Source organism: Orycteropus afer, unplaced genomic scaffold, assembly GCF_000298275.1.
Source record: "Orycteropus afer afer isolate SDZICR_OR568_19922 unplaced genomic scaffold, OryAfe1.0 scaffold00045, whole genome shotgun sequence".
In the NCBI taxonomy this organism is placed as follows: Eukaryota; Metazoa; Chordata; class Mammalia; order Tubulidentata; family Orycteropodidae; genus Orycteropus; species Orycteropus afer.
In genome coordinates, this window is record NW_006921632.1 from 1698778 (window position 1) to 1722564 (window position 23787).

Sequence of the window (23787 nt, forward strand, 5' to 3'; positions counted from 1 at the left end):
GAACTCCCAAAATATCCTCCTGAACTAATCTTTAACCCTTTAATCAAAATATATGCCCTGAACTCTTCTTAAAGCCAAACAATAGTTTACTTAACTAGGAAAGAAGGTCTTTGTAAAGCATTATGCTCTTTTAAGAACTATCTATATGGAATCAAATTGTCAACAGCAACTCGAAAGATTAGATAGGAATCTTCGGGGGCAGTGAATCTATGTTAATGGAGGATGAACAACTTAGAAAAGGAAGGTGAGAATTGTTGCACAATTTAAAGAGTATAATCCATGTCACTGAATTGTTCATGTACAAACTGTTGAACTGATACAGGTTTTGCTGAGTATATTCCCAACAACAACAAAAAACAGGAGTCCAAATGCAACTAGTGGGGAGATTAAGAACCTTTAATTTAATAATACTTTTGAGGGTGTGCTAAGTGCCAGACCCTTCTCTGGACCCTAGAGAAGCAGCAGAACCAAATAGGCCTAGTCCCTGCTCTGGCCCTAACTTTCCACCAGTGGTGGGCACTATTCAGAGTTTTCTCCTTCCTCAGTTTTTATCCTGGTTCCACTGCATGCCCTGGCCGGCTCTGACCCTCATGGGGCTCAGTTCTTCCTTCTGTCTATAAATAAGGATGTTCTTGTCTGTACCACTCTTCTAGTGCAGGTGAGAAGTAGCCAGGGAAGTTCCAGGTATTGAGGGGCTGGTGAGGAGGGCTTGGAAGGCTCCCTTTCCCTGGTGACCATCTCTCTGTGCCTCTACTCCACAGCTCTCCGTGGCTAACAAGGCCCCTGGGACTGAAGGGCAGCAGCAGACCAATGGTGAGAAGAAAGAGGCTCCAGCAGTGCCCTCGGCCCCGCCCTCCTATGAGGAGGCCACCTCTGGGGAGGGGCTGAAGGCGGGGGCCTTCCCTCCAGCCCCCATGGCTGTGCCCCTCCATCCCAGCTGGGCTTATGTGGACCCCAGTAAGTCTCTCAGTTCCTGGAGGCTGAGCGTCAGGGGGCGTGGCAGGTCCAGATGGGAAAGCTGGGTAAGGGGAGGTTAGTTGCCCAGAAAGTAATGTTCTTTGTGATTGTTGTGTGCTCTGTTGTCAAAGGCTTGGGATTTGGAGACCTCTTCTGAGGGCAGAGCAAGAAGGATTTCATGAAAATGGAGAGATACAATGTCTGTGGTCAGGGTGCTCTCAAATGGGGAAGAGGGCATTTTTCAACATCGTTGAGCTAGATCATGGAGGAGTTGGATGAGGGAGAAAAACCAGGGGCCAGCTAGAAGAAAAGGATGCAGAAAAGAGGTGGAGAGGAGGTAGAGTAGACTGAGGAGGGCAGTCTGAGGCTTAGCTGGCCAAGGCTTAATGGGAGCTGGCTCCAACAGGCCCACCCTGTGAGAGAATGTGTAATGTTTACACATTGGCTACTCTGAAACCTTAAGACCATTTGAAAGCCCCTGGAGGCCCCAGGGTTGTTGAGGGTCAGGGGACTGGGAATCCCCATCACTAGTCACTCTCCTTGGCTCTTTCCTTCCCCAAACCCCTGTTGGGGGTGGGGAGGGCAAGACATGAGGGAAGTGTGTGGCTACAAGCCAGGACCTCAGTGTCCCTCACAGCTGACATAGTTCACAGCAAACTCACCTGGCTGACTGTGACTTTCTTGCATACCAAGAACCCCCAGTGGGAGGGAGCGACTCTGTTGAGTTGAGCTGCCTCTGGAGAACTTTGCCTCAAGGCTGAGAATGTAGAGCCCCCAACCCTCACCCCCAGCTATAAGGACTGTCAACTCTTGTATCTTCCTTGGCCTTTTCAGCCTCCCTCAGCAGCCTTTCAACCTCCCCTCCCCCACCCTACCAAGCCCTCCCCAACCCCCACCAATAGCAAGATTCTAAAAGGGATCCTAGGGACAATGCCCTGGACAGAGCCTCTGCTCACAGGGACTGGGGCATCATGGTCTACCACTCTTATCAGAAACCTCCTCGGCCTAGCATCCATACCTATCCCACTGTGACCTACTGGAAGATCAACGAAGGTCTGGCATTTGTGGGAGCCCCTCTCACTGCCCCAGACAACCCACAGGAATGCTTTCCTTCTCCTTTTCTCCCCTTCCATGGCCTGGCCACTTGGGTTTTTGGCAGGGAGGAGGTGGACAGAAAAAGAAGGAGAGGTGATGGATAAGAAGATGAGAGTGTCCTAGCCTCAGGCTTGCAATGGGTCCACCTCTCTCCTCTCCCTCACTTTCCATATCTTGGTTGCCTCAAGGAATGTTTTCCACAGAACTGTCAGGACAGGAATGAAGCTCATTTCTGTCAACAGTTGACAAACATTTACTAAGTGTGTGCACAGTGCCCGGCCTTGAGCTAACTTCTGAGGATGCATGGAATTGCAAGACCTACCATGATGTCTGCCCTCACAGAGCTGGCTGTAGACAGCTACAACACAGAGAAATAGATGTTGTGACAGAGGCTGGGCAGCTCAGTTAACTCTGATAATCAGGGAAGGCTTCCTGGAGAAAAGGTCATCCATGCCGAATCCTAGGAGCTCTGGTAGCATAGTGCCTAAGGCATTTGACTGCTAACCATAAGCCTGGCGGTTCAAACCCACCAGCCACTCCTTGGAAGGAAGACTGGGCAATCTACTTCCATAGTGATACCACCTCAGAATCCCAATGAGGGGTCGCTGTGAGTCAGAAACAATTCGATGGCAGTGAGTTTGGTTTTGTTTGTTTGCTGAGTCCTGAAGGATGGACAGGAATTAGCCTGGTGAAGAGACAGGGAATTGAGTATTCAAGGCTGAAGGAATAGAATATGCGGGATCCCAGAGGCAAGGGAGCATATGGCTAAAAAAAATATACTCAGGCTAGAGAAAAGTGGAAGGGAGTAACATGTAGTGGGGCAGGAGGGCTCTGCTCATGCTCAAAAAACCCAAAAAACAAACTCACTGCTGTGGAGTTGGACCTGATTCACAGCAACCCTTCCTGGAGTTTCCAAGGCAGTATCACTACAGAAGTAGATCGCCCAACCTTCCTTCCGAGGAGTGGCTGGTGAGTTTGAACCGCCAGCCTTCTGGTTAGCAGTCAGATCCCTTAGGCAGTACGCCACCAGAGCTCCTGGACCATGGAAATTTTTGGTGAGGAATTTGAAGTTGAATAAAGGGCATTGAGGAGCCATCCAAGAAGTCTAAGCAGTGCAGTGTCATAGTCAGTTTGCCTGTTTTGAAAGACCAAGAAGGAGGCTATTGTTGTGGGGGGTGGAGATCATGGGGAGCTGGTGGGGGCAGCGTAGAGGGACTGAGTGGGCACATTTGAGGGCATGAGAATAGCTGTCTGAGGACAGCAAGGGCAGTGTACTCCCCATAAGGCACAAAGCCACAGGTTTTCATCATTATCTTGTTTAGTCCTCATGAGGTGGTTGTCATTGACCATGTCATAGAAAATAAGTTCAGAGAAGGTTGGTGACTTGCTCAAGGTCACACAGCTAGGAAATCCATACTCAGATCTGTCTGACTATGGAGCCTGTGCTCTTCCGAAAGTCTGAGTTCTGAGACCAGGGTCTGAGTTTTCATCCCGTCCACACCCCATTTCTTGCCCTTGTCCTGTCTTTATCTCCTTTCCAGACCTCCCCATAGTCCTGTTTCCCAGCTGGAGCACCAGCAGTTCTACCTTCTCCCCACATTTCCACATCCAACTAGTTTCTCATCCCTGCCCCAAGGGACTCAGAGTGGGATGGGCTCAGGACCTTTGGCCCTGGGATATGCTAGGTGGCACAGGGAGAGTGGATGTTCTTCTCTGATCCCTGACTCCCACAAGGGAGCCAGTGTCCAGAGAGATGTGATGGCGAATCAGATGGAAGGGTCACTTTTGTTTGTTTGGCTGCTTCGAGCCCTGGTCAGGGTTGAGGGGGAAGAGAGATGACAGCTCATTCCCAGGACCCAGAGCAGGAAAAGCAAGAAGTGACCAGAGAGAGATCTGGGGGTGGGGTGGGGTGGGGGCTTGAGAATGGGGCTAGAGAAGAGGGCTTTAGCAGGTCCAGAGAGCCAGTTTGACAGCCAGGCAGCTCTGAGCAGGTGAAATTTGGGACAGTATTTATGTGTATGGGGTGCCCCTCACAGCCCCTTCCCCTGCCCATCCCAGGCAACTCCAACTATGAGAGTGGTTTCCCCACGGGAGGCCTCGAGCGTTTTACCACCTTCAGTTGGGATGACCAGAAAGTTCGTCGAGTCTTCATCAGAAAGGTAACTGCCTCTCCCAACTCTCTGGCACTGGGAGACTGGGTTTGGGGAGGCCCTTGAGCAGACTCTGACCCAGCCCTCTGCCCGTGCAGGAGCCATCCCCCTCCCTTCTCTTATACTCCTATCTGGCAGCACCTATGGGGAAAGTGCCTCCTTAGTTCTCACCTACTACCCTTGCTGCAGCCTAAGCACACTGTCTCTTCTTTCCAGATACTGTGGGCCCCATTCCTGTGGGTGTGGGCTCTGGAAGGAACTTTTCTCCCCTTTCATCCTGGGTCCATTCTAATGACCCCTAGAAAGGAGGGTGTGGCTCCAGAGGCTGTCTGGGACGGAGTCACTGGGAGACTAAGGGCTAGACCTATCTAGCCTCACAGGGCTCCAAAAGCTGAGTGGAACCCCCTTCCACTCCCAGGTCTACACCATCCTGCTGATCCAGTTGCTAGTGACTGTAGGTGTCGTGGCTCTCTTTACCTTCTGGTGAGTTGGACCAGCACCTTCCAGGGATGACATTATCCAGGCATGGGCAGGGGGACCAGAATTGGACTTCTCTCGGAGTGTTTGCCTGAGGAAATTTGTGCAGGGGCACGTAGGAAATGGGGCAGTGGGTCCAAAAGACCACTTTCTGTGTGGGGAAGAACCTCAGTGCACTGAGGGTGAGGGGTTCTCCTTCTAGAGTGGGCCCGGGGTCTGCATGCACAGATGCCTCTGGACCTGCAGATGTCTGTGAGGCATTCATTTCTCTCAGGTCCACCAGCCTCACACCAGGTATCACAGGCACCCACAGACCAGGACTGTGAGCTGGGGGCCCTTGAGCTTCCAGGGGCTATATTTCCTCCTTCTTCCTCTCAAATCCCATGAACTGTGTGGGGCAGGGCAGATGCTGAACCAGAAATAGAGACTGAGGGTAATTTCTAACTCTCTCCCTCCTTCCCTTCTCTGCAGTGACCCTGTCAAGGACTATGTCCAGGCCAACCCCGGCTGGTACTGGGCATCCTAGTGAGTATGCTCTGACCCCCCCCAGGGTTCCTCCCAGAGGAAGATCAATGACACAAGGAGCTCTGTTGACAGATCCCAAGCCCATGGCCTCCCCCAACCCTGTAGGAACTGTCCTCAGAGATGTCCCAGTTCTGCTGACAAGGAAGGAAGGGTGGAGCTGGGGCCTCACATTGGTCCTGAGGGGAAGGGGGGCTGGGACACCTTGGCTCACACTAATGATAATCTTGCTGCTCCTATTAATATTGTTGTTATTAATGCTTATGAATTACTAATCATAATAACTACCTATTAGAGTGCCTAATAAGGGCTGGGCACTGTTCTATGTGCTCATGTACAGTATGGCATTCTATCCTCAACTTGTAAGATTACCTCAGAAACCTGAGGCTCCTAGAGGTTGAGTAATTTGCCTAAGGTCACACAGCTAGTCAGTGGTGGAACTGGGATCCAAACCCAGGACTCAGGTTAAGGACTGCACTCTTAACTACTCTGCTCGGTTGACTCCCTTCAGCATGTGGGCCCCACTTGGCTCCTATTTGTCCTATATTCTTTAAGTAACAGGGCAGATAACTTGGGTGAAGAGATTTGAAGGTGTAAGTAGTTCTGACGCACCAGTCTGGGCAATTCAGGGGTCATTCTGGATTAATTACAGGCCAGAACCACCTGAGATCAGAGCAGAACTGCTCTGGCTACAGCCTCTTCCTGGAACCATTGTGGGCCCCACCCTGTCCTGGCGCTGCTGGGGAGGAGCCCTCTGGCTGGGAAGGGGCTAGCAGTACAAGGTAGCTCAAGAGGAAAGGAGTGAGCCCTGAGTACAGAGCACTCATTCCACCTTGAGGGTTCACCTCAGAAGATGGACCAAGGACGACTGGGGATAGCTTTTTGTCCCAGGGATGGGAATGGGTCAAGCAAAAGTATGGAAGTGAGAATGGAAGTGGTACAATTGGTATTTCAGGGACTAGACCAGCCAAGGTCTGGGAAGTTCTATGTGCGGAACCCTGGGACATCTCAGAGTGCAGTGGATTTCATTGGTGGAGTTATGAATGCCCAGCCAAGGCTTTCCTAGGCTTCTTCCTGGAGGGGAGTTGGTAGGGAGGTGGATTCAGCCCTCAGATCACCCAAGCCCCAGTGGTCCCAGAGTGTGCCTGGAGTTAATACAAGCCAGCCAAAGGCTGACAGGAAGCAGACTCATCCTGGCCTCTGAGGCTCCTGGGAGGAGCAGAACTGGCTCAGTGAATGTTGGGGTGAGACAACACATTTACACCCAGACAGAGCCTTTCTTAGGGCGCAGGACAGAGGACTGTCTGCAGACCAAGCAGGGAAGCATGTGCCATGGGGAACTGGGAGGCAGGCTAATGAGCCCCCAGGGACTACGTGCGGGGGCCAGCCCACATGGCTGGTTGGCATGGCTCCCAGCACATCAGCATTGTCTGGCAGCATTGGATGCCCCATAAATTCAGGAACGGAGTCCTCGGCCCCCCTCCAAGCCTTCTGTGGGAGAGTCTGTGGGAGCCCATGCTTTAAGTAGAGGCTGACAAGGGCACAGCCCAAGAAAGAGCAGAACCCATGTCATTGAGGGGTGTGCGTGTGAGAATGTATGGTCAGGTGTGGAATCCTTCCACCTCTTTCTGGCTGGAGGTTGCGGGGAGGCGGGTTGGGGTAGGTTTGTGTGTGGGGGTGGGAGGGGAGGGAACATCATCACTGTGAGTCAGAAGTGGGAATGAACTGTATGCTTTTCCTGGGGTTCTCCAAATTCTTGGGGGAAAAACAAAACACTGCCAGTGAGTCAGTTCTAACCCATAGCAGCCCCTACTGGGTTTCCAAGGTGGTAAATCTTTACTGGAGTAGATTGCCCAACCTTCCTTCCAAGGAGTGGCTGGTGGGTTTGAACCGCCAGCCTTCTGGTTAGCAGTCAAATGCCTTAGACACTTAGCCACCAGAGCTCCTTAAGAGCTTAAATTTGGGAATTCTGCTGACAAAATACTGCCCCATTCCTCCAGGAAGCCTATGTGGGGCTCTGCCTTGCCCGCTCCTTGTCCATCAGTTCTATCCATTCTGCCCCCTGAGTCTATCTCTGTCTGGTGGGTCTTACCTCCTCCAACACACCACATGTCCCCCAGGGCTCTTTTAGAATAACAATAATAGCAATAAGAATAAAGCAGTTTCTTTCCTGTGTGTGAGGCACTGTGCTAAGTACTGTACATTATATTTCCCATTTGATCCTTACCACAACTGTCCTAGGCAGGTACTGTTATTATCTCCATTTTATGATAAGGAAACTGAGGCTCAGAGAGAAGTTATTACTTTCTAAGCAGCAGTGGCCACATTGACATCCAGGTCTTTCTGTTGCAAAGATGGTGCATGTACCTTCTATATTCTGCTGCCTCCTTCAAGGTCCAGAACCAGGTCCTGGAGGAAGACAAGGTGGGGGAGGACACTGGGTTTGGCAGCTGGCCTTTACCTGATCCTCACCACTCCCAACACACACACACACACACACACACACACACTGTGAACAGCCTGTGGGTCCTACCCAGGCTCTGACATGCAAGTCAATCTTTCACTTGTTCTGTGACTCATTCCTTGCCCCCTGGGATGGCAACCTCCCCTCCCGCTTCCTAAAGCAGTCATCTCCCTCAGTGAATTTTCACCTTATTGTCTGATAGCTCCCACTGAGCCACTGCGGGAACCGTAAGGCTCCCTACAGGGAAGGAGTAAGGTCTGAGTGTGGGGGGAAATAAAACAGGCAGAGTGTGAGACCAGACCTGGGGCTGAGTTGAGCCAAAGCCTCTCCAGGAAGCTGTCAGTCACCCAGCTTCTAATTAGAGTAACAGCTCTTGGGCCAGGTCCTTCCTTGCCTTGTGCCAGACCCTGTGCTCAATGTACATTGTCTCCTTCAATGCTGTAACAGCCCAGTGAGTTAGTACCATTATTTCTGTTAAACAAACGAGAAAACTGGGGCTCAGCAATTAGGTAACTTGCCCAAGGTCACAGCACAGTAGAGCTGGGATGTGAATGCTGGCTTGTCTGGCTCTAGAGCCTCGTTCCTGACTGTTCACTGTGTGTCTTCAGTCCCTCTGCCCATCCTCCCTAACTCTTGAGGGTTGAAGAGCTACAGACCAGAGAGAAAAAGAGACCAGCAACCTGTCCTCGGGAAGCCTCCAGTTTAGCCAGGGTGACAGGATGCTCACCCAGGACACAGATAGACATGGGTATTATTATTATTATTGTTGTTGAAGTAACTGGCCATTGACTCAAGTGAGTGCAGATGCCAGAATGTTTCTTAACCAGGGCCCCAGTGGGTAGGAAAATTTTACTGTCCCACATGGAGCAGGTTGGTTAGAACCCCGTCCCCTAGCACTAGATATCAGTAGAACCCTTCTCCCCCACCTCCAGTCACTGTGACAATAGACCAGTGTTTTTTTTTTTGAACCACTGAAGAAACTGAAGAATAGGAAAGGATTAAGATAGAAGGATCATATTCACCAGATTTAATGTTCAACCCCTATATACCACCTCTTTGGCCAAAGTTTTCAGAATTAAACCACCACGTCCTTCTCCCTAGTTTGTCTTAGTCTGGAAATTTCACTGAAACTTATGTACTATTAGTGACCCTGTTAATATTTGAAATATTGGTGGCATAGTTTCTAGCATCAGAGCAACAGGCAAGCCACCACAGTAAGACAAACTGACAGACCAGTGGTGGGACATTTCATTCAGTAGATATTTAAAGCGTGTACCTACCAGGTGCCAAGGTCCTTGGATAGCACAATGGTCTATGCGGAACTACTAACCAAAAGGTTGGCTGTTCAAACTCACCCAGCCATATTGCAGAAGAAAAACCTGGTGATCTACTTCCATAAAGATTACAGCCAAGAAAATCCTATGGGGCAGTTCTACTCGGTAACACATGTGGTTGCCATGAGTTGGAATTCACTCAACAGCAACAGGTTTTTTTATTTTTTTAACCCGGTGTCAGGCACAAAGGTTAGATGTTGGAATACAAAATGAATGTTGTAGGCTGGCCACTCAGCTGCTCCATCTGGGTAGGGAGTCAGATGAGCAGGCCTACAGGGTATGGGGGTACAGGCTTCCAGGAAGCCCCTCTAGCCCAGGCATTGGTGTCCTTGCCAACTCATTCTTTCCAGGCAGGAGCAGAGTGTGGAGGGCAAGTTGAGAGTGTGTTGTGATAAAAAGGCAGAGTGGAAGAGGCACAGCGTGGCCAGACATGGGCTAGAGAGGGAATGAGGTGGGTCATGCCGAGCATTGCCAGGTCTCTGGGAATTTTAAACGGGAGTCATGTGATCAGATCTGCCTGTAGCTTGGAGGGTAGAAGGCAGGGCTGGAGGCAGGAGGACCAGATGGATTCTTGTAACAACAGTCCAGGCCAGTGGGGATGGATGGAAAGTAGGGGGCAGATTTGAGAGCTGCTTGGGTAGGAGGATCAACAGGTCCAGGTGATTAATTGGCCAGGGCGGGATGAGAGTCAGGGATGATTCGAGGTCTCTGATTGGGTGACTTGGTAGATGCATGCAGTCTTCTGCAGTAAGGGATAGAGGAGAAGGAGCAGGGAAGGCGAAGGGTTCAATTCTAACCTGTAGTGTTGTACATGTTTCTGAATAGCCAGGCTTGCCCAGTAGGCAGTTGGATTTTCAGGTTTGAGATCGAGAAGGAAATTTTAGTTTGGAAATATGAGTGTGACCATTTGCCTGATAAAAGGAGTCAGGTGAATGAGTGACCCCCAGCCCCCAGGAGAGTATGAAGAGAAAGAACCCAGCCAGAACTCTGCGTTGAAGAAACCAGGCATATTCAGAGATGCCCTGAAGGGCAGTGGAAAGGAGTGGCCAGGGAGGTAGGAGGGAGCCCAAGAATGTGTCATGGTAGAACCAGGGGAAGCAGTGGGAGTGATTAAATGCTGTTTAGAAATAAGGTAAGTTAAGGACTGACAAGTATCAATTGCACTCAACAAGGCCACAGAGACATGGCAAAACCTGTTCTCATAACACAGGCTTGAGGCTGAATTTGTTGGGTTGAGGAGTAGCTAGAGATGGAGAAGAGGAAACAGGGAAGGGAGACAACTCCTTTAAGAAGCTTGACTGTGAAAGGGGATAAAGTAGCAGTAGCTGGAGGCAGGAAAGATGTTGGTTAAAGATGTAAAACAGCAAGGAGGTTTGGGCAGAGGACAGGTGCCAGGGCAAAGGTTGAATATATTAGAGATCACCATGGCAGTTGAGGGCTGGGACCCAGAGCCCTGGCTGAGGGGCTTGGCCTGGGATGGGGGGATTGATCAGAGAGCACATAGATGTGATTCATGGAGGAGCCCTTCCTCATCAACTGGAATTTTTCTGGGACACATCAGGCCAGGCTGTGTGGAAGAGTGAGGTGGCTGGGAGGTTTGCAGATGGGAAACTTTGGAATGGCTCCCAAGGGGGTGCTGAGAGAATTGTGGGTGGAGAGGGGAAAGGATGACATTGCCACATTGAGGGCCCTCTGTAGTGGGCCCTCACCACACACCAGTGTAGGAGACCACACACTGGTGGTGACACCAATCTGGGTAGGAGTGGGCATGCCCCATCCTTGGGTCCTCAGCCCTTGTCTTCTACCTCCCGCACTGGCCTCCACCTCCACTACCCTCCAGAAAACCCCCAGTCCTCCATCCCTATCTCTGGGCCCCTCAGCTCCTGCCAGCTTCTCAGTGCACACGGCCACCTGACCCAGCAATTCATTCCACAACCATTTTCTGCTCATGCCAGGCGCTGGAAGGACAGAGGAGGGCCCCACCATTGCTGAGCTTACGGTCTAGTAGGGTGAACCAAAAAGGAAGCAACAGGATAGTTACAGGCAGTGAGAAGGGGTGTGAAGGGAGCAAAATAGGCAGGGTGGATAGGAGTATAAGCAAGAACTCTGGAGCCAGAGTGCCTGGCTTCCGGTCCCGCTTTGACTATGTGGTAGCTGTATGACTTTGGCTAAGTCACCTCACCTCTCTCTGCCTCAGCTGTAAAGTGAAGAACATACAGTTGGTTGGATTCAAAACAAAATTCACAAAAGTAAAATTGATTTTGTCACATGCCGAGAGCTATGCCGAATCCACTCAAATGAAGTGATGTGCAAGGTACCCTGCTGCAGCCTCCCGCTGTCTCACAGACGTTCAGTCCCTCTCCCCCTCTCCTTGTTTGACAATCGTTCACCTCGCATCTCGTTCGTTCGCTGCTTGTGCTGTGTGCACCCTTTGTTTCTGTGGAAAAAAAATGGCTTCCAAAAAGCAATTTAGTGGTCAAAGCAATCCCTCAAAGGATAAGCAAGAGTGTAAATGGCTATATTTATATAGCATTTGCGTTGTATTAAGTATTATAAGTAATCTAGAGATGATTTAGGAGCTCTGGTGACATACTGCCTAAGGCATTTGACTGCCAACCAGATGTCTGGTGGTTCAAACCCACCAGCCACTCCTCAGAAGGAAGACTGGCTGATCTACTTCTATAGTGATACCGCCTCTGAAACCCAAGGAAGGGTCACTATGAGTTGGATCCGACTCGAAGACAGTGAGTTTGGAGTTTTTTTTTTTTAGATGATTTAAAGCATAAAGGAGGATGTGCACAGATGATATGCAGATACTGTGCCATTGTATGTAAGGGACTTGAGCATCGCAGATTTTGGTATGGGATAAGGGAGTCCTGAAACCACCTTCATGGAGGAGATAAGAGGATGAAATTAGTTAATATTTGTAAAGTATTCCAAGCTGTGTCTGGCACATAGAAAACACTGTAATAAGCTTTTTGTTTTAAGTAATACAGCATCTGGGGAGAGCACTTGGTTTGGGTGGGTGAGGGATAGCTTTCCCCCGGCACCTAAGATTCAGTATTTCTGAAAGCAGACTACCCCCTTCCTCTCTTTTTGGAGTTGGACCACAGCTCTGCCCACCACCAGAATGGCCATGGCCTTCTCCCCTCCTCCACTCCGTTCACCCTCCCTGCTGCCTGTGGGCAGGGGTGGCAGAGAGTGGGATGTGCTGGGGGGCTGGTGGAGGGTCTCAGAAGGGCCTGGCTGATGTATTACATCCATCTGTCTCTCTCAGTGCTGTGTTCTTCGTGACATACCTGACCTTGGCCTGCTGCTCTGGACCCAGGTACGATGATGGTTTGTGGGAACAAGAACAAGATCTTGGAAGCTCTGCTGTGGCTCTGACAGCCACCAATGTGCTGTGTTCCCGAGAGGGTTTCATCCCTCTCTGGGCCAATGTCAAACACGCCTGCCCCTCCCTCCCTCACTTGGTGCCTCTGAGGTGGGGGGAAGGTGGACGGACAGATAGGGACAGATGGAGGACATAGGGATGAGGCTGAAGGAAGAGGCTCTGAGGAGTACAGATAGGGCCAGGCAGAGAGCTGCAGCGGGGACCCAGCCTACAGCCTCTGGCACCTCACTATCCTCTGAACCCTGGCTTGTCTTACAGGAGGCATTTCCCCTGGAACCTGATTCTCCTGACTGTCTTTGTAAGTGATGAGAGCTTGGGGAGGGAGTTAGGGTGTCCTGAGGACAGATGTCGAAGAGAAGAGAGGGTGGGCTTTGAGGGCCAGGAAGTCTGTGTCAGGGACGTTCATTGTGAGGTCCCTGGGGGCCAGGAGTATTTTCACCCCATTTCTGCCAAGAGGGAGTTCTTATGGCACAGTGGTTAAAGCCTTCAGCCACTGACAAAAATGTCAATGGTTCAAACTCATAAGCCACTCTGTGGGAGAAAGATGTGGCTGTCTGCTTCTGTAAAGATAACACCTTGGAAACCCTGTGGGGCAGTTCTACTCTGTCCTGTGGTTCAGAATCAACTGGAGGGCAACATGGTTGGTTTTTGGTTTTTCTGCAAAGAAGTTCCGCCTTCTCCTCCCTCCCCACCCCTTTCCTCCTCCACCCCAAGCACAGCAAGGGTTACTTTTCATTGTATGCATCATCCTGCCTACAGCCGCAGACAGTGAATGAGAGAAGGGAGGGGGGTCTTAGAAAGGGGGGAAGAGCAGGGATGTGAAAGAGCTGGCACAGGCCTGTTGGGGATGCTCCTTAACCAGCCTGATTCCTGGAAGTCATAATGTTCAGGGGTGAAGCAGACCCAGAGCTGATGCGACATGCAAGGGGACTGGGCTGGTTCCAGACTCTGAGCTTCACCTCACTCTGCTCTCTTCCTTTAGACCCTGTCCATGGCCTACCTCACTGGGATGTTGTCCAGGTAAAGGGAACAGATGGGAGTGGGGAGGGGGACCCTACATTAGCCTGGGAGTCAAGGGCTGGCCACACCCTGAGGGAAGTTTTCCTTCCTGGACCATCTGGATTGGAGGGGGCTGGGGTGGCTTCAGGCAGACAGGATGCACCGACCTAGAGCCTTCTTCTTGTCCTGGACAGTGACCCCAGGACTTGGCCAGGGCAGTGGAGTAGGCATGGGGGATGGTAGAGAACAAGGTGATACCTCTCAAGCTGCAGCTCAAAAGACCCCAGACTCATGGTTACGCAGTTACCTGCAAACTACCTGCAGGCACTAGCAGAATCCCCTCCCCACTCCTTGTTCCTGTGTGACCTCTCCCACCTGTTAAAGATTCTTCTAACGTGACTTTTAATGTGAACATGCTGGGGAGGGGTCCCAGCGGAAAGGCTGAGAATGCAGAGAGCAGGGAGGAAGGGACACAGGCTTGGGCCAGAGGTGGTGGGATCGGGTCCTGGCAGAAGAGTGGGCCTATAAGAAGGGCTCTGGAAGGCCTGAGCCTGCCCAGAAACTGACCTCTTGGCCTGATGGTCCTGCAGTTACTACAACACCACGTCTGTGTTGCTGTGCCTGGGTATCACAGCCCTCGTCTGCCTTTCAGTCACCATCTTCAGCTTCCAGACCAAGGTCAGCTCTGTGCCCTGGGAGCAGTGACCCCTGGCCTGAAGCTGGGGTGGGGTGGGGGTGAGGACTCCAAGCTTGGACCAGGGCTGAGGAGAGGTAGAGGGATGAGCTGGGCCTGGAGAAGCTATCTGGGGAGGGCAGGGTGGAATGCCGGGTCCTGGGGCTGAGCACAGGCCCTTGGCCTGCTGTCTAGGCCTCAGCCGCCGGCCAGTACCATGCCTGGCTGGGGCCCTCAGGAATGCCACGCCGCTCTGTGGAGGCCTGCAGGGCCGGCAGCTGACACCATCCTGTCCCCGCAGTTTGACTTCACCTCCTGCCAGGGTGTGCTGTTCGTGCTGCTCATGACTCTCTTCTTCAGTGGCCTCATCCTGGCCATCCTCCTGCCCTTCCAATATGTGAGTCTCTAGTCAGACCCCCACATATATCTGCAGGCCCCTGGGGAGGTGGGGAGAGGGCCTGCCCATGTGGATGCTCTACCCTTCTACACCCTTTAGCTCCAAACAGTCCTGTCTGGCCCCTCACGGCACCTGTCACAGGCGTGTTGGCTATGTGGGCAGCCTGAGAGCTAAGCAAACAAGGCAGCTTTTCTTGGCAGGCTTGAGCACCTCCACGAGCCACATCCGGCTTCACCTTCTCCACCCTCCCCTCTCAATGGAGGTGAGGCTGAAGGAGGGTGGAGAGTATTTAAGCTCTGGGCAGAGGAGGGAGCACTCCACGGGGTCAACCAGGCCCAGAGGGGCCCAGAGGAAGGACCAGCCATTAGAACCTAGCTGCCAGGCCAGGCAGGAGGTGGAGCCATGGGGCTCTGAACATACCCCTGCCTACCTGAGGAAATCTGAGAGGACTCCTGGGCTCATTGCCCCAGGCCACTGCAGATGGGAATGGGGATAGATTGGGGACATCACAGGAGGGGTCTTGAGGTTTGAGTCCTGGGAACCCAAAAGGGAGCTATTGGACCCCTGCTGTGGGCTCAGTGGGCAGGGCAGAGATCCCTTAGCTCACACCTTTGGCACAAGCACTCCTATCACCCCAGAGAGCAGCTTTCCTCACCCCCCATCCTTTGCTCCCATCCTGCCCAACCCCAGCCTCAGGGCATTTGGCTCCCAGTCCAGGACATCAGGATTGGTTCTGGCATTTCTTTGGCTCTTCCCAGGATCCTGTTGACAAAGGGAGGGGCCGGAGCTGGCCTGGGGGCCCTCTGTGTGTATAGGATAGGGAAGTGGCCACAGGAAGGGGCCCCCAGAGCTACAAAGAACCCTTTGTTGACCCAAGTCAAACTGATAGGATTCCTGAGTTTCCAGGAATCCCTGGGGGTGTACCCTGTGGAGGGTCTGGCTGGGGTGGCACCCCTTGCAGAGCTTTCAGACACAGCAGAATGCTCCTGAGACCTGGGTGTGGGGAGCAGAAGAGGGGAAGGGATGCTGCCCCAGCCTCTGCAAGCAGTCCCATTGTGCACAGCTGGCAGGCAGCCGCTTACCAACCCAAGTCTTTGTCCCCTTCCATCTGAGCCCCTTGTCCCCACAGTTTGAGCCAGGAAGCTCCACAGAAGAGAGACAGACAGACCCTCTACTGGACAGGGATGAGCACACACCAAGAGACAGGAGCAGCCCTCAGGCCAGAACCAGGCTGGGAGGATGACAGCCCCAGTGGGATATGTCATCCTCTCTCCTTGAGCCTGGGGCTGTGTGTTGAGGAGAGAAGCTCCTGGGGCGGGGCCTTGGGAGCTCCCCTGCCAGCTTCTCCATGATCTCTGTCCTGGGGCTCCTCTTACCCAGTGTGAGCACACAGAGCCTTAGCACTCCACTGGGCCCTGAAGTTTCTTATGGACAGCTGGGGAGGGCTGTATGGTAAGAAAGGAGCCCTCATGGGAGGGAGGGCTATCCCACATCCCCAGGAGAAGCCACCTGGGAGGGCAGGGAGGAATGCCCAGTTCTGGGTCTGAGCACAGAGCCTTGGCCTGCTGTCTAGGCCTTAGCCTCAGAACCCTCCTTTCTACCCTTCTGCCCTACCGCCCTGTCTCACCATCCCTAACTCTGCTTTACCTCTGCCCTGCAGGTACCCTGGCTCCACGCAGTCTACGCAGTGTTGGGAGCAGGAGTGTTTACATTGGTGAGTGGGGCCTAGCTCCCTGAGGGCACTGCCTTCTCAGTCTTCTAATTGTGTCCCCAGGTCCCTCCATCATTCCTATCTTCCTCACAGTTCTCCCTGGACCCTTTTGAAGCACCTGTTTTGGGGGCTAGGTCTAGTGCTATGTCCAGGGAATTCCATCTGGTCTCCAAGACAGACCACCTGCCCTGGGCAGAGGGTAAGAAAAGCTGTAACAGCAGGATTGATGCTTTAGACAGAGGCAGAGATGGATGAGAGGAACCCCTCACACCTGGGGAAAGTCAACATTGCTTGTAGGGGTGGGAGAGTGGGAGTGTCCTGGCTGCATGAACCAAGGAAATATTTGCTCTCCTAGGGGTAATCTAGGAAGGCTTCTTGGAGCAAGGGAACTTCCAAGTCCCCTGTGAGAGGCACACTGTAAGACTGAGCTTGTTCTTTGTTGGTGTCAGTTTTGGAAGCTGAGGGTTGATGACAATGATTATGGTGAAAGTACCAAGAATCACTAATGTTTGCTGAGCACTTATTTCTCCCCAAGCAAACTCTCCATGTGCATTTAATCCTCACCCTAAGTCTGTACCTAGATTCTGTTGTTATCACTGGGTCCCTGGGTGGTCCAGGTTCTTGGCTACTAATGGAAAGGTTGGCTTTCAAACCTACCCAGAGGCACCTCAGAAGAGGGCCCTGGTGACCTGCTTCAGAAAAGTCACAGCCATGAACCCTGTGGAGCGCGGTTCTACTCTGCACACATGGGGTCACCATGGATCCAAATCAACTCAACAGCAACCGATCTGGTTGTGTTATCATCACATTACAATGAGGAAACCAAAGCTCAGAAACACTGAATCATCTGCCCAGGGTCACACAGCATCTTAGGACGTGGTGGGGCCAACTTAGGAACCTGGACAGTCTGGCTCCTGAGCCCCATTTAGGGTCTGAGGCTAGGTGGGGAGGGGGTAGGACAGACTGGGAGCAGATCCCCAGAGGTCAGAGTGACCAAGAACAGACACCTGCTTAGAGCAGCCCAACCCAGGACTTTGCTCAGGTGGACTCCAAGCATGTGGATATGGCAATGCTCCTGACCCATCCAGATGGGCAGGTCATTTGATGTCATCTTATTAGGGGGGAGGATCCCAAGGTAAGCATGCACTGTCAGTAGGAATAGTAACAAGACTCATCTCCTCATTGGAACATTCAGCTCAACTCTGTCTGGTCAGAATTCCGGCTTAGTCATAGAGTTTAGAGCCTTGTGGGTGAGAGATTGGTGGTGCAGAGATGGGGAGAAGGGTGGGGATCAGAACTGTGAGCAAAAGCATGAGGGTTTGGGATAAGGATCAAACCAGAAATGGGGGTGTGGTAGGTCCATTCATTCATCTTCTCTACAGGTCATTATTGAGCACCTACTATGTGTGTGTGAGGTTCTGGACTGTAAGCCGGGGTTGCCAGTGAGTGGCACCTCATAACACTCAGTAAATATTTCTGGGATGAATAAATGAACTTGAGGGCTGGACGGGACTAAGTAAGGATCATCTAGTGAAACTTCGAGCCCCTCCTCTTACCAATGACAGAAGTGAACTCGAGAGAAGTTGAGTGATTTGTCCAAGGTTTCCTGGCAAGATGATGGCAAAGCAACCAAGTGTGCGTTTGGTCAAGACTAGAATGACCAATTCATCCCAGTTTACCTGGGAATTTCCTGGGTTTTAGTCCTATAAATTCCACTTCCTAGGGAAAATCTTAAATCCTGGGCAAACAGGGCTGGATGATGATGACTCTGAGGCACTAACTTCTCTGGCTTCTGGACAAGAGATCCTTCCTGCAGGCAATGCTTTCAAAGAAAAAGCTTCCATTTAAAGGATGGTGTGGGGAATTGGGCTAGGAAGGAAGAAGTTCACAGGTGGGGAGGCCTCAGAGGCCAGTATGCGTCTGGGGACAGAAGGACCAAATCAGGGAAAATGAGGCTGAGAAGAGTGGAAGGAGGTAAGCACTGATGGAGGGCGGGGAGTTCAGTTGGCTTCTTGTAGATCAGGTCCCAGCAAGTGTGTGAGCTCTGAGGGAAGCTGTGCATACAAGTGGGGCTGAATGAGCAGTAATCTCTTGAATTTGTTTAATAATCCCTTGTGTTATTAGGACAATAAAAATAATCTCAAGCATCTGTTCCACCCTTCACATTTTACAAAGCACTTCTCAGCCTCTGACATACCATGTATTTTTCTGATTTGTTATTGGTCTCCCTCCAACAGAATGTAAGTTTCTTGAGGGCAGGGGTGCTTGACTGGCTTGTTCATCACTGCATTCCCAGTGCTAGGACAGTGCCTGGCACACAGTAGGTACCCAAAGATGTTGACTGAATGAATGGATGCCTGAGAGGTGTGATGAGGGTTGTGCCAGGCCCAGTGAGGTGCTGTCACAGCAAGGCAAGGAAGCATTGGCTGCACAGTTGATTTCAGCGGCGTCCCAGTAAATATTCTATGAGTCACTGGGGAGGAGAAAACACATGCCTAATTACCTTGCTAATGTCTCATTGCCAGATCAACACACCAAAGCCCTTGCTTGGGATCATCCTGCAGGTTATGTAAACAATGGTCAGGCCACTGGTGGTGAAGTCCCCAGCTCCAGCCCCTGCCCACCTTCATCTTCATCAGGAAGGAAGACATGTGGCAGGTCCTCTGGGTCCCATTAGGTAGAGGCAAGTTGAGGAGGGGATGTTGGGAATAACTCCTCCCCACCCCACCCCCTGCTGCCCCCGGGTTCTCTCTGGCAGAAGTGGTCAGGGCTTTCAGAGGCCCAGCCCCACATGAATCAAGGCCCCCATGCCCTGCTGTTAACTTCAACTCAGAAGGTCCTGGACCTCGCTCTGACCCTGCTTCCAGCATCAGTTCTGTCCTGTGGAGTCATGTGTGGTCCCCTGGCTTCAGCCCATTCCCAGAACAAGAGTCCAGCACTCACTGCTCAGTCTATCAGTGGGGGATTCTCAGTACAAAAGGGGACCTTCAGCACTGTAGTTAGGTAAGAATCACAGACTGCATTCTGTGCCGTGAGAAAGAGGTAAAGTGAAATGTCAGAGAAGGTCCCAGAACTGCAGTGGGAACCACCCCCCACAACTCCCACCAGCCTGTGCATTGAAGGCGTTGTGAGAACCAAATTATTTTCTCTCTTAAGAAACTTTGAACCCTGCCCCTACTCTGAAAGATTCTGCCATCTTTGAGGACAAGCCCCCCCAGGCCCCACCCCAGCTGGACTGCGCTGAGATTTGGGGGTCAAAGGAGCTAAGACTTTTTTTTTTTTTTTTAAAGAAACTCATGGAAAGGCAGCCAGGGAGTGTGAGGTCTGGGCTAGGCTGGGGTGCTGGGCAGGGTGGAGGGCCCAGGGCAGAGCAAGAGGGCCGAGGCAGAAAGTGAGGCTGCAGGACCAAGTGCCTGGCCCGCGGTTTCTAGCTATGACCTAGCCTCCAGTGCCCACATGACTTTGGACTAGTTGCTATACCTCGAGTTGGCCTTTCCTTGGGGAAACTAAGGTCTCTAAGCCATCTAAGGGAGCTCTGGTAGCATAGTGCCTAAAGCACTTGACTGCTAACCAGAAGGCTGGCAGTTCAAACCCACCAGCCACTCCTCGGAAGGAAGATGGGGCAATCTACTTCCATAGTGATACTGCCTCGGAAACCCAAGGAGGGGTCGCTATGAGTCGGGTCTGACTCAACGGCACATAGCAACAACAACAACAACAAAGCCACCTAAATTGGGAAGCCAAGTGCCAGAGACCTAGGGAAGAAACTAGGCACAAGACTTTAGAAATTAGGTGGCGGGCCGAAGAGGGGCAGAACTTGCTCTTCATTGCCCAACCAGTTCTGGGACCCCGGGAGGCACTGACAGTTGAGAAGCAGGGGAGAAACACCATGGTCAGGGCATTTAAGGAAGATTAGTGAGAAGCCATGTAGATAGGTCACAGGCTGGGAGACAGATGGGATGCCACTGCAACATCCCAGAGTCAGGAGGAGGGTGACAGGAAGAAAGTATGCGGTCAGTACTGATGCTTCCGGGCTGACAGCATTGGGGTGAGTGAAACTTGGGTAGAAATACTGGGTCTCCAAGGCTGAGTGTTGACTCCTGACCCTGGCAGGGGGCACAACCATCTGCCCTCAGTTCCTAGCAGGTCCTCAGGGAGTATGTCCTGAGACCCAGAGAGAGTGGCTTTGGCCAGCAGGGCTGGGATGAGAGCCCCATTTTCCCTGACTGTAGGCCCAGCATTCTTCCCTCTCCATTTCACAGATGGGAAAATGGACGTCTAGAGAGGTCCTCCAGACTGATTCTCCCACTGCAGGAGGGCTGAGCTCTGACACCCCAAGGCCAGGCTTTCAGCAGTGACTTCTGTCCAGCCCCTGCAGGGAATCTGTGTTCCACCAACTCATGACCAGCCAGCTGAAGCCATAGCATCTGGGGGAATTTGGGAGAAATACTCCAGTCTCCCCTCACCCCCACCCTCACCCTTCAGCCTACCTACTTTTCTAGTGGGGGGCGTGAATGTATGCTCTACCTCCTTAACAATTACGGACACACTTTGAAAAGTAAAAATGGCCACACAAAGCCAAGGCAGGGAATAGTCTTATTTCTGATTGATCTTTATTTCATTCCGTTTAGAGGCTCTTTGCCTCTGTAGTCTATAGGAGCCGGAGAGATCTTTCTGCCGAGAACCTTCTCTATTCTGCCACCACCCCCCCAGAAACAGCCCTGATACCCTACCTGAGGCTTAGTTCAGTGGATTCCTCTAGGATTGGGCGGAATGACCGGTAATTGCTCCTTCAGGGGAAAGTGTGTGCTGTCCCCCTGCCAGGCCTCACCTCAGTCTCACTCCCTGAGGTGCTAATCCCCAGGAACCAACGCCCAGCTCAAACCAAGAAGTTCACAACAACCTGACAGGGAGAAGGTGAGAGAAGACCTCTCCTCCCCCCCACCCCACCCCATCCCTGCAAACACTGGAGCTGGGGGACTGAAGGAGGGAGACGGGCAGAGGGACATCTATACTGGTATGCTGGGCAGGGCAGGGAGGGCACACTGGGCTCATATTTGGGATGGTGGTTCTCCACAGAGAACCAGGAAGAGGTGCCATCAGAAAGGCTGGAGGAGTGTGTGAAGTGGGAAGTTCTGTAGGTGGCTAAACTAGACTCAAGACCTAGTTCATCCTCCCTTCTTGGGTTTCCAAGGTGGTATCTCTACGGAAGTAGATTGCCCAATCTTCCTTCCAAGGAGTGGCTGGTGGGTTTGAACCATCAGCCTTCTGGTTAGCAGTCAAATGTCTTAGGCACTACGCCGCCAGAGCTCCTAGTTCATCGTCTTACCACTGTACAACTGTGAACCTCCCTGTGCCTCATCTTTAAAATGGGGCTAGTGTTACTTATCTCACAAGGCTAATGTAATGATTAAAGAAGATAATATGTGAAGGGGGAAAAAGAAAAAGTAAATTTAGCCCAGCACTTGGTACATGGTAGTTTGTCAATACTCAAAACTCAACTCATTGCCATCGAGTCGGGTCCAACTCATAGCGACCCCTCCTTGGGTTTCCGAGGCGGCATCACTACAGAAAGTTTGTCAATAGGTAGTTGCTTTTACGTTTATTGTGACTGTTGACCTCATAATTTAGAACACCAGAGTTTGGAGCCAGGGCACATACATTCAAATCCTGCCTCTGCCACATTCTAGTTGTATGGACTGACCAAATTGCATAATCTCTCTGTGCTTGAGTTTTCTTATCTGTGAAATGGGGATACTAATAGTACCCACCTTATAGGTTGTTGGGCCTTTTAAATGAATTGATACATGGAAGACACTTCCAACAGTGCCTGGCACTGTGACCAATAAGCATAACTTAGTAGTAGTAGTAAAAAGGAGCTCTGGTGGTGTAGTGGTTAAAGCATTTGGCTGCTAACCAAAAGGTTGGTGGTTTGAAGCTGCTAGCCACTCCGTAGAAGAAGGACGAGACAGTCTGCTTCCATAAAGATTTACAGACTTGGAAACCCAGTGGGGGTCGCTATGAGTTGGAATCAACTCGATGCAGTGAGTCTGGTTTTTGGTATTAGTAGTAGTGCAGTCTCTCACCAAAGGGTTGGTGGTTTGAGTTCACCCAGAGGCACTTGGAAGAAAGGCTGGCAGTCTACTTTGGAAATATCAGCCATCGAAAATCCTGTGCTGCCCAGTTCTACTCTGACATACAGGGGTCACCGTGAGTCAGAGTTGATGGCAACTGGGCTTTTTGTCAGTAAGAGTAAGTTGTCTAAGGTCAGAGGCAAATGTGAACTTAGCTCTATGTGACCCTGTTGTTAAGCTCTGTATTGTACACGCGCCCTTCCTCACAGAACCACCCCTGGGCTCTTTCATACAGTTGCATACAGTACTCCTTTTCATTCGGGGCCAGGATTTCTGGCTCATACATCTTCCAGACACTGTTCCTTCTGGGCCTCCTTGAGGTTCTTCCCAGGTCCCAGGCCTGCATGCAGATGTCTGTACTGTTTACATTTCAGATACCCAGGCCAAGGAAGAGGAGAGAAGTAGCTTCTGTTGGCATCAGGCAAGAAATGGACCCCAGGGTTCAATCTCACTCCCCTGCTCCATCACCCTCTCCTTTGTCCCATCCTAGGGCACAAGGACATAAGGCTGGTTATCTCTTTCCAAAGAATTCCCAAAGCCCAGGCTCACCCTCTAGCTCTAAAAGTGGTGGCAGGTCCTGGTGGGCTCAGGGCTCCCGGCATCCCCCACAGAACTCTGTGTTACTCTTGGCTTGGAGCTCTGTTTGCTTCCCTTCCCACCTTTTCCATTCTTCTACACACACACACACACACACACACACACACTCTCTCTCTCTCTCTCTCTCTCTCTCTCCATCACCACCATCATAACCACACACCACACTTACACACACATGCCACTACCACCACTGTAACTAGCACACATCATACCTACGTACACACCACACACACCACCATCATAACCAAGCACACATCACACCTACACACACACACACCACATACACCACCACCACAACCACACATCACACCTACCCATATACCACACATACCACCACTGCCACCATTACCAAACCCACAGCTACAAGCACATACCACTACCACACACCATAAGCAAACACACACCACACCTACACACACCACTACCACACACCATTACCACCGCACACAAAGCACACACTGAACCTACCACACACACACATATCACCATCAACACACACACAAAGCACCCACCACATCTACACACATACACACTCAAAGCAGTGCCACTTGGCGGAAAGAGACTGTGATTTGGAGTTAGAAGATGAGCTGTTCCCCTGGCTGTGTGAAGTGAGCAACTCCCTTGTGCTCACAGCCCCTCAGTCTCCTCAGCTTCGTGATGGGGATGATGCTACAACACCCACCTGCACAGAGGCTTGTGATGGGAACTAAGTGAAAGTCCTCGTGAGGGAGTTCTTCCATGTCATTTCTCCCTCTTCTTTTTTTAATTTTTAATTACATAATGGGAGCTCTGGTAACGCAGTGCCTAAGGCACTTGACTGCTAACCAGGAGGCTGGCAGTTCAAACCCACCAACCACTCCTCAGAAGGAAGGTTGGGCGATCT

The 23787-nt window shown here is 51.5% G+C and overlaps 1 protein-coding gene across 1 annotated transcript in view; it reads left to right on the forward strand.

Moving 5' to 3' along the window:
- FAIM2 (Fas apoptotic inhibitory molecule 2) overlaps nucleotides 1–23787 on the forward strand; it is a 32124-nt gene that overhangs the window by 2346 nt on the left and 5991 nt on the right. Inside the window, exons 2-11 of the mRNA XM_042780543.1 lie at nucleotides 762–957; nucleotides 4111–4211; nucleotides 4621–4685; nucleotides 5151–5204; nucleotides 12277–12327; nucleotides 12652–12691; nucleotides 13376–13413; nucleotides 13983–14070; nucleotides 14367–14462; nucleotides 16123–16176. Of these exons, the coding sequence (XP_042636477.1) occupies nucleotides 762–957; nucleotides 4111–4211; nucleotides 4621–4685; nucleotides 5151–5204; nucleotides 12277–12327; nucleotides 12652–12691; nucleotides 13376–13413; nucleotides 13983–14070; nucleotides 14367–14462; nucleotides 16123–16176 (783 nt within the window). The remainder of the gene's footprint in view (nucleotides 1–761; nucleotides 958–4110; nucleotides 4212–4620; nucleotides 4686–5150; nucleotides 5205–12276; nucleotides 12328–12651; nucleotides 12692–13375; nucleotides 13414–13982; nucleotides 14071–14366; nucleotides 14463–16122; nucleotides 16177–23787) is intronic.